Below are 11,170 nucleotides of genomic sequence, written 5' to 3' on the forward strand. Positions count from 1 at the left end.
GATCTGAGTCTAACGAAGGAAAATAGGTCGGTGATACACGGTCATCACTTTCGAAAAATTAGTTTTTTGGCGTAGAAACGGCGAGAGAAAGGGGAAAACCATTGGATGGGATTCAGCTTCAATTCCCGGTCTCTTTTTATCGCTTTCCATCAATAAATGTTGTTACGACGAGCACCAAAAGTGGCGAATTTGATTAATGATATTATGAAGCAAATTTTCACCGGCCGTTTCCACTCGCCAGAAGCTTTAGCCAAAATCCTTAAGAAGGGAAATCAATTTGATGGGAATCGCTGAAGGACACCATAGGAGTAATCAGGAGGGGAACGCGGACAGGCGACAGGGCAACTTCAAGAGCTCTCGAATTGATGGTTCCAAAACTTGCTTGGAGCGAATGATTTATTAGTTCGAACTTCGTGTTACATGTTCCACCAGTGTTTGGCTAAGAGAGACATTTCTCTCAATAGATTTTCGGGGAAACTAAAACTTTTTGCCAAAAAGTTTGATTAAGAGCACAATTGAATTAAGCTGATTGATGCGAACCGAGATTTCGAAGGATGAGTTTCACATAATTTATGCCCCAGTGAAATGGCAAAACCCTTCCGTAGATTAATTTTACTTCCTTTTTTTAAATTTCGTATAATGTTCCATCGAACATTGGCTAATAGCACAAAATCAAGTTTATAATATAAAAAAAATATGTGTATGAAAACAATTTACTGATGAGCAGACATCTGTTTAATATACATAGAACCAAATTTTATGTAACTTTATTCGGGTGCATCCAAATAATACAATTTCTTCGGGGGCCCTGAATTCTTTAATTTTGCATAATTACTATTTTTATGAGCGCACCCGCATTTGGAATCCAGAAGGTCATCGAAGAAGAGGCAGGCCCAGAAACTCGTGGCGGCGAAGCCTAGCCGCTGAAATTCGAACTGTCGACGAGAATCTTGACTGGGACCAGGTGAAGACGCTGGCTCCGGATCGTCAACAGTGGAGGTCTTTTAACACGGCCCTATGCACCGGAGGATCGGCGCGGGATCATTAAGTACCCGCATTTGGAAACCTCGTGATGTCACTCTTATTTTTTTTCGACATTATTCACCTACAATACTTCAGTTTTCCGTTATTCAAAGACTAATGAAAAAAAATCGAAAAACATTCTTCGGAAAAAGACTAGATCACCTACGGAATACACAAAAAAAAATTCACTTAATGTCCAAGAAAGCTGAAATTTGAAGCTAAAGGGTGATACGGTCAAAATTTGGTCAATATCAACTTGACGTATTTCTTTCAATTTTGCATTTAAAAAAACCTGAACTACCCTCATTTTGAAGGTGTGTGTGTGTGTGTGTCAACCCCCTGGCAACTTGACAGTTCTGGCGAGTTTCGTGTGTCTGATTAAAATTCGCAGATGTCGCATGTGTACCGCTTGTTTACATACTTTTCGAGCCATGCGTATGGAAAGGGCACATCAAATGTGGTGCGAATCATATAATTCGAATGAATGAAAAAATGTTTCAACCGAAATAATGATTCTCATTCAATATACTACCCATTTATTTATTGTAAAGGAGCAGTATTCCATAAACCGAGAAATGTTCTGCTATAATTTGAATGTTTTGTTATTCTTAAATTTTCATATGAATCGCAGTTTGTGAAAATCACCTATGATTGTTGTGGTAATGTTTTCTTTTACATTTATTGTGTACGATCGTTATCAATAGTTTCGGTGGAGGGGGCTCTTGCCCCGAAAAACTGCCGTATATCAGTTAATTATTTTCATCAGTACAGAAGTTTTGAACCTAATAAAGGACACACAGATTCACGTCTATGTGCCGTTTGCTTCGACTGAACTTTTGCAAACAGATTTACTTTACGTATAACTGAGCTTATTTTAAATTCAAATCGTTGTTTCATTTGTTGAATCAATTAAAAGAAAACGGCCCTTATTCTGCGCCGCGAGTGACGTGACAGTTGGCGAGTCACCCCACCGTCACTCGACTCTCACCTTATTCCGACAGTCGTTTTAAGTGAGGTGGCATCAGGGATGCCAGGTGTTTAGGATAAAAAATCTGGGCAATATTGAAAAAAAGTCTGGGTATGTCTGTGCATAAGGAAGATCACGAATTTGGTACTAATAAAACAAGAAATTTGGCAATGCGTGTGAGTAGGGGTGGGGGGGGGGGGGGGGGGGGGGGGTGTTGGGTAGAGGTTGGTTATTTTCGAGTTCAGAACTATATAACAAACACTGTTTGTTTCTTTTGAAAAACTTATTTTAAAAAACGTTATGAATAACTTATGCAAAATAGCCAACTTTTTTGTTCTTGATCAAAAATTTGCTAAAAAAGGTTATCAAAATTACTTTTTAATAAAATGAAACAATCGAAAAGTTTTTATGAAATTCAAATGCATCGGTTTTCTTTTGCTCATGATTTTGCTGCTTCTCAGATCTTTTTAAAAACATTATTTTTGAAAAAAATCAAGAGTCATCCAATTATTTCCATACCTTTTCTGAAGCACACATTTGAACAGAGCTGATTCTACTTTTTTTTTTTTATTTAAATGGACTCTGGCCATTCGCATGGTTCTTGTTTAGGGGAGATGGGGGCATAATGGCCACCTTAAGGAAAACGGTTATTTAACCATAGAAAATAGCTATAATATGGAGGTTACATTATTGTTTCGTGTTCAGACACTTGAAAAGCCTATTCCCTAACGGGCTGAAACGTGAAAAACTAGATGAAAACGTTAAAAAATGCATTTTAAAAAATTTTGCCAAAAGCTGAAAACCAGCCACTGTGGAGGCATAATGAGAACCCCCCCTGAGGCAGTATGAGCACCATTAATCAGAGCAAGATGTGCGTTTTTGCCGGGGAATCTAGCAGCGAATTCAATTCGATGAAGTCAGGTGAGTCGTAGATTCATCAAACAAAGCAATAACAAAATAATCTAGGTCTGTTTGTAGAATACAAACAATTCACGCACGCTCATACATTAAGTGCTTTGTTCGGAGGATGATGCTACTAGCCGTATAATGTAACAATAAAAAAATCGATCATGAATTGTGAATGCAAAAAAATCACCTCGAACAGAAATCTAACTCTAGTCTTTTGATTACCTCTCCGACACCTTACCAATAGGCTAAATTGTCGGATGAAAACTAGTCAAGGTGTGGCGCTATAAATCAATTTTAATTCGCTGCTAGATTCTACGGCAGAAAATGCTCATTATGCCTCGATAATATGGTGCTCTATATGCCCCTAGTCAACAAATTTAAGTAAAAACGCGTTTTAAAATTGATAAAAGTGAAAAATCAAAAATTTTTTGATGGAAAAAATTGAGAAACAATAGGTGATATGAAAAAAACCTAGCAATTGCTTTTGCTAAACTAAATCGAGCAGTCGAGCAGTGGCTTAAAGCAATTGCTTCGGTTGATATGAATAAAGTTTTTTTTGACAGCTGTTTTCTCTGTCAGGAGCTTTTACTTTTAGAACAAGCTAATTTGGTATGAATAAAGCCCAAATCTAAAGTAATCGCTCGACAAATCTCCTAGCAATTGCTTTATTTTCTAAGCATGCTCGGTAGCAGACTTTTCCAATAAAAAATTCTTTAGCAATGTCATTAATTTATTAAATTAGCAATATTACACTTCAATACAATTCAAAATGGCATTTTCGTCGAAGTGATAACCCAGCTTTTTTTCATATTCCTGTCGTTGTATGAAATAATTCGTCTAAGATGAAACTAAACAAATCAATTAGTAAATATTCCAAATTAAAAAATTCCGGCTATAGTGGAAGAACATAACTCATAACTCAGACTTCCATATTTACATGATTTTTTTCTTTCTAAGATTTAAAAAAAATATTTAAATTAAGATGCACGCCTATTGCCTATTTTTTATACATCGGATTATCCCGATCCGAGTACGTGTGGGAGAGCTATAATAAATGTTAAAGTTAGGCCATTTGTTGTTTGACTATATTCGAATATGTATTCATTTTTCTTTAAACATCAACATACGAGCACGCATTAACCAAAAACTTTCCGGTCGTTCTTACACCCACCATCCGCACCGTCGACTTCATGGCTATTTTAGCCGTACTTTTCAATTTTCTTATCGTCTTCTTTCATTTAACTTTAGAAAACTTCAGATTCTGCTGGTTGGATAGCTCTATTTTTCGAAGCAAAAGCTATGTTCTAAGACTTTAGTACACATCCGCTAAGCAAATGTTTATTCATACCAAACTAAGCAAATGCTTTGGACTTTTGCTTTGCTTGATTTCGAGCTAAGTAAAAGCTACCGAAGCAATTGCTAAACCTTATTCATATCACTAAATGTGTACATCATGTTGCAGTGCGTACATTTTAGATCAAGGGGTGGTATGAAAAAAAACTTAGTAATTGCTTTTGCTAAACTGAATCGAGCAGTCGAGCAGTCGCTTTAAGCAAATGCTTCGGTTATTATGAATAAAGTTTTTTTGACAGCTGTTTTCTCAGTCAGGAGCTTTTACTTTTAGAACAAGCTAGTTTGGTATGAATAAAGCTCAAATCTGAAGCAATTGCTCGACAAATCTCATAGCAATTGCTCTATTTTCTAAGCATGCTCGGTAGCAGACTTTTCCAATAAAAATTCTTTAATAACGTCATGAACTTATCAAATTAGCAATATTTCACTTCAAAACAATTCAAAAAGGTATTTTCAACATGAATAAAGAAAAGTCGAAGTGATAACCCAACTTTTTTCATATTCCTGTCGTTGTATAAAATCATTCGTCTAAGATGACAATAAACAAATCAATTAGTAAATATTTCAAATTAAAAAAAATCCGGCTATAGTGGAAGAAGTCCCAATTGGCTCAAAGTAAGAAATAAATTGTAATAATTTAAAACATTATACAGATCTCTCATTTTATATAATTTTTTATAATCCTAAGATTTAAAAAAAAATCTAAATTAAAATGCGCGCCTTTTGCCTATTTTTTTATACATCGGATTATCCCGATCCGAATACATGTGGGAGAGCTTATGATAAATTTTAAAATTAGGCCATTTTTTGTTTTTCAATATTCGAATATGTATTCATTTTTCTTTAAACATCAACATACTAGCACGCATTAACAAAAAATTCCGGTCGTTCTTACACCCACCACCCGCTTCGTCGACTTCAAGGCTACTTTTGCCGTACTTTTCAATTTTCTGATCGTCTTCTTTCATTTTACTTTAGAAAACTTCAGATTCTGCTGGTTGGATAGCTCTATTTTTCGAAGCAAAAGCTATGTTCTAAGACTTTAGTACACATCCGCTAAGCAAATGTTTATTCATACCAAACTAAGCAAATGCTTTGGACTTTTGCTTTGATTGATTTCGAGCTAAGTAAAAGCTACCGAAGCAATTGCTAAACCTTATTCATACCACTAAAGGTTATTTTAAGATCATAAGAGCTTATTTCGTGGTGCTCAAAAATTATAATATTTTCGTAACTTGAGAACCAAGCTAGTTTTTTTTAAATATCTCTGTAAAGATGATAAGGAGATTCCTTTTTTTGTGAAAAATTAATACTATAGGAAGTACGAAACAAATCCTCATGAAAATTTATTTAAGAAAATACGCACTTTCGTAGAAAAGCGTAGTTCTCATTATGCCTCGGGTGCTCGTTATGCCCTCATCTCCCCTACATTTATTTGTTGAGAAACTCTCCCAACAGGTACAATTAAATTGTGCCCAAGCGAGTTTTTAACATGAACAAAAATTATCTAATGCGACTCATTTAAAACCCGTCTTCCAGACTTTTTGAACTTTTGCCAGACATTTTTTTAGGTTCTCATGTCCTGGACAATTCAAACGATTCCCGCTCAGTCCATCATATCCTTTTGCTTTCCTAACTACCAACGTTCAGTAGGAAACGTAAGCAACAACATCCTAGCAGACCGACTCCAGCGAGCCGAACGAGGAACGAGTCTTAATTTTCATTCCAAGCTCGGCTAATGAAAATTAACCTTCGTTGGTTATCATCGAGTTCGGTTCCACTGAAAGAAACGAAGCCATCATTGGAGCGACGCCGGCTGCTGGTGATGATTTTCAGCCGTCGCTTCTCCATGACAACGAATTCTCGCTACAAAAAAGGAGGCTACATTGGCAAACGATAGACTCTCAGAGAGAGCCAGTTGGACATAGCAACGTGCACAATGATGGTTCAGAGTAGGTGAGCTGGATGATGATGATGACTGCTTGTTTCTCATTTTCATTCGTTTTCAATCATTAGCTTTCGCCTATCGCCCATTTCTATACATATGTTTATGTTACTTCAGCTAAAATAGTTCATAAAAAGTAATAAAATATGAAAAAAAAATAAATTTGTTAAGGAAATTGAGTTCTCAAGAAAACTTCCATCTTTGTATACTGTGAACACTTACAACGTTGAAAATGTTGTAACTTAATAATTTGAAATCCGAAAATATTTGAAATATTTTTTTTAACAGCCGATTTGTTTTATCATCTACCAAGTTTATTAAATTGACCTCGTCCATTCATTCATTGTTTGATTGAACATAATAATAAATAGTATTGTGTCGTGTGAAGTGAGCAACAGTAGCCTATGTAGAGCTGAGGGTTATTGTCATAATCAAAAGTATTGTGTTGTGTGGAGTGAACAGCAAATAGTAACCTTTGTAGAGCTGAGGTTTGTCGTGATAGTGAGCAGTATTGTGTCGTGTGAAGTGTGAATCCTAGTTTTTTTTTTCAAAAAGCACATTAAAAGGTGATTTCGGGCGGTAAATGGCTTCTTGATGGTAATTGTGAAATTTTAATTATTAATAGGGGATAGTGAGGTATCATGGGCCACTTTTTTTTCTTTGCTTCATAACTTTATTATAAAAGATAAAAAGAAAACAATAAATGAAAAGGTTTTTCTACATTTTTAAGGTATCATTAGGATTTTTTGTTTATTTTTTAAATACATGAATTTCTCGAGTTCTGACTGAAGTTCTGAAAAGTATTTTTTTTTATTTTCAAAAACTGTGGGGAAACGTGGGCCACCAATTCCAAATTGACAAGATAACTTGCAAAGTGTATGAGTTGACCCAAAACTGAATTTTCATAATTCTTTTAGTTATTTTAAAGCAATTCCAGATGAGGAAATAAAAAAGAGAGTTGTGTATGATCAAATAGGCAAAATTCCTTATATAGGATTTATGTTCGTCTCTATCGCATTAGAAAAATGGACAAAATATTCTTCACTACTCTTTATTTGACATAAGAAAACTTTACAGATAAGAAAAAAGTATTTTAAGTTCATAATGTGTATGAAAATACCAAAAATACCCCACAAAATGTGGCCCACGATTCCATACAAGCTATGATTTGCACGTGTGACTTGTTGATGTTTCATCAAAAATTCCTTTTCCACTTGAAAGAACATGACAAAACTAAGGTCATAAGCATATGAGCATATTTTTGTTATGTACTTCAGGTCTCCCACGGGGTAAAATGTGCAAATTTTTTCAGCAGAATGCGACTAAGTACTAATTTCCTTAAGAAAATACCTACAATTCAATCAAGGTTTTTTCTTTCATCGGTTGAACTGATCGGCCGCATTCCACAGTGCGTGAGAAGCGCTTAACTGAAAGACCGATTTCTACAATACTTACCCATGTCATATAATTCTTCAGGCAGTAAAAAATATTTTGACAAGAATGTTATGAAAAATGTAATCAAAAAGGACTTTAGTTAATTTTTTTACGAATTTGGAACCAATTGTTAAGATTGTGATATAGAATGAAGAGTCGATAAATTCCTTAACTTAAGATATTTATTAATATAGTCGGTGAATTAAGATGCATTTAATTTCTCCACCACAATTTTGGAACAGTACAGTACAGGTTTAGAATGGTTTGGATCGTTTAGCGATGCGATTGCCTCCGGGAGGGTTGTTACGGCGACGATTAAGAGAATTATTATTGCGGTTTGGATTTCCTCCTCGGTTGTTGAAGCCGGAACCACCGCGGCCTCCACCAGAGTTGCCACTTCTGTTTAAGCTTTCGCCACGGCCTCCACCACCACCACCCCTATTGAAGTTGCCGCCGTTGAAGCCATTGTTGAAGTTACCACCACTGCTGTTGTTGCCGGGGAAATTGCCACCGCGGGCAGCATTGGCCAGATTATTCAAGCGGTTGAACTGCTCAAAGAGACTTTCAATAGGATTACCCCCCGAGTTGCCCCGGAATAGTGGTGGTGGATTCGGAGGACCGCTACGATTGCGGAAGTTCGAGCCGCGGTTGGAGCTCGCGTTGAAGGTAGGCCTTCCGCGCGATTGCGGTCCAGACTTAGGATTGACGCGACCGGGAGCAGATGACCAAACGTTCTGCTGTGGTCGACCCTTCGGTGCGTTAGCGACCTTCTTAGTGGGGATGAAAATTTTACCGGTTTCACGATCTTTTTTGTAAATTTGAACCTTGCCGAATTTGTATTTAATATTATAATCAACATCTTTCAAAGGTTTGATTGATTGAGGATCCATTGTGAAAGTTAAAGTAACTTTCGTAGTGCTGGGAATATCTTTACGAGAAACGATTTTCCATTTCCCGGTGTCAAAACCAGTATTTTGGGACTGGATGAAATCGAAAATTTGTTCATTCGATTCATCCTTGCTGTCCTCAAAAGTAGCATTATAAACCCCAATATTCTGCAACTTTCTTTCGTTGGATACGCTAAGCGATGCACCTTCCCAAAGCTCAAGCGTTCCGATGATTGCTTTGAGCCAAGTGAAGGTTTCAGAATCAGAACAAGTGACTCGCAAGTAATCGTTGGTGAAAACGCATTCTTCGAAGTTCGGTTTAATACCCGTGTCTTTTTCGTCCAATACCTTCTTGAGAATAGCTGACTTGATCTTACCGGCTTGTTCGCTAGTTATCTTAGCTGACGGATAATCCGGATGAGCCACGGCTACGATGATTTTTTCCGTTTTGGTTTGCTTGGCGGCGGATCCACCAGTTGTTTCCGATTTGCGTTTCAAGTTCACTTTGGCCCGCAATTCTGCAACCTTTGCAGCATCAGGGGCAAGTTTCAACGCTTCTTCTTTGCTGTAGCCTTGCTCGACCAACCAGTAGAATCGCTTCTTGGAAGAAGTATTCAAACTGGAAGTGTCGAATGACTTGGGCTTCTCAGCATCGGCGGCTTTATCGCCTTCTTTCGGTTTATCACCTTCGGTGGTTTCTTCCTTTTTCACCTCTGTAGCTTCCTCAGTGGGCTTAGTTTCTGCCTCACTGGTTTCCGTGGGCTTAACTTCCGGGGCCTTCTCTTCTGTTTTTACTACGTCAGCCATAATGATACTTTTACACTAGTCAAACTTTTTGCAGATAATGTACTGTGAGATACAAAATTTCGCTATTATATGCTGCTAGCAGGTTCAAATAATTCTATCGATTGTACCTGAAAACAAGAGTACCGATATTGGGTATACCTATGCACTTCTGCTAGAGAAGGTTTGTTTAGGTAATGAAACTGACAGGTCACGCCGTTTATCCTAGGGGAGAAAAGAAACATTTTGCAAAATGTTAGATGGAGGGTAGTGTGTGTTTCATGGGACTGCCGACTGATAAGGCTAAACCGGAAACAAGTTTCCGATCTGCAAACTTATCCTTAGGCATGACCTGCGGTTAGGCTGGGCCGGATCAAGCAATTGGAACGAACGCCCAAGGTTTGATCCAGCGAACCGTTGTGTTATAATGATTCATCATCTTATTGTAAGGAAAGGCTTTTGCTTTCATATCTTTTGACACTGAAAAATCTGTTTGTATAGTAGGAATTTGGCAAAGCTATATTTAGTTTAAACATAACTGAAATTGTTTCTTGTATTTAACATAACACAAATAGATAACACAGCTATAAGCATCCTTGTAAACTTAGGCGACTTGTCAAAAGACAACAAGTTTGAAAGAATCGGGGTTACAATTTGATGTCCGGAAGCTGTCAAAAGGGTTGACGATAGCTTATGGTGATCTGTGTAATTATGAGTTGTAGAAAAATATTCAAGAATATTTTACTATTTACCATCTCTATCAAAATGACGTTAATTTCGTCATTTTAGCAACCTACGATAAATTGAGACAACTTCACGCTGTGATACTTGCCAGTTTTTCGGCTGTTGGCAACATTCTTCATACCGTTGAATTTGTATGGATCATTCTTAATATCGATGATTTTTCAGGAATGTCATGTAATATAAGTGCACTAAAATCTTTGAAGATCGATTATCATATTCCTCGAATGATGTAGCAGAAGGAACATGACTGAAGTCTGAAGAACAAAACACAAACAAGCATTTTTCTAGTGTGTTTGTATCAGCATGCCAAATCGCTGTTGTTACAAATAACGAGTGAAACAGTTATAAAAAATAAAAATAATTGATGTCAGCTTGGCTTACCATTTGATGGTAATTGAAACTTCCTTTACTGTACAAATTAACTAGGTATAGCAGAGTATGTTAAAAATGTTTCGACAAGTCGTACGGAAATGAGTTCTTTCTGGTCTTCATAGTTGTGATTTCAAATCAACTATCTCTATGATTTTTAATGGAATTCGACTTGTTATTAAGAAAGGCAAATATAAGAGATTATAATCGCTTGTTCGAATGTTATTTATTTCGTGTTAAGCGTTTTTAGCCATAATTGTTTTATTATACGACTACAACATGATCTGTTGTAGCACTAAAGTAGCACTTGCTATAGTATATTGCACTTATTAACTTCCATAGCTGGGAAAGTTTTTAAGACAATTTGTTTTGTGTGTGCTATCATGCCTGGTTAAATTTGGAGAAACTCAAGGATAACAAGCATAGTTGATTGATGTTTTGTTAAATATGTTTGGCAGGTTTAGAATCCGGCTCATCAACAAAAATGTTCTATGAAAAATAGAATCTGTGCTTTCTAACACAAGCTATCAATACAATTAAGTTATAGGATTTTACCTATAACTTTCAGTTTCAGGTAGTTGTATTGTATTTTTCATGTTATTTCAATCATTTCCGCAATAATAACCTTAGAACTTTAATGTTCGTGCTTCCCTTTTTGGTACTTTATATAGAGAACGAAATTTGAGGAAAATCCAAATTCGTCACGTCTAGTACTTCCTGAAGTTTTTTTTTCTTGTGACCATCGTGATATTGAAT

General features: G+C 36.4%; 1 protein-coding gene across 1 annotated transcript in view; it reads right to left on the reverse strand.

Annotated features, from left to right (window-relative positions):
* Positions 1-7,795: 7,795 nt before the first annotated feature.
* Positions 7,796-11,170, reverse strand: part of LOC129751448 (uncharacterized) — a 7,629-nt gene continuing 4,254 nt past the window's right edge. The window contains exons 3-4 of the mRNA XM_055746967.1: positions 9,433-9,526; positions 7,796-9,367 (exon numbers count right to left, since the gene is read on the reverse strand). Of these exons, the coding sequence (XP_055602942.1) occupies positions 7,886-9,325 (1,440 nt within the window). The 5' untranslated portion in view covers positions 9,326-9,367; positions 9,433-9,526 and the 3' untranslated portion in view covers positions 7,796-7,885. The remainder of the gene's footprint in view (positions 9,368-9,432; positions 9,527-11,170) is intronic.

This window comes from Uranotaenia lowii, chromosome 3 (assembly GCF_029784155.1).
Source record: "Uranotaenia lowii strain MFRU-FL chromosome 3, ASM2978415v1, whole genome shotgun sequence".
Lineage (NCBI taxonomy): Eukaryota > Metazoa > Arthropoda > Insecta > Diptera > Culicidae > Uranotaenia > Uranotaenia lowii.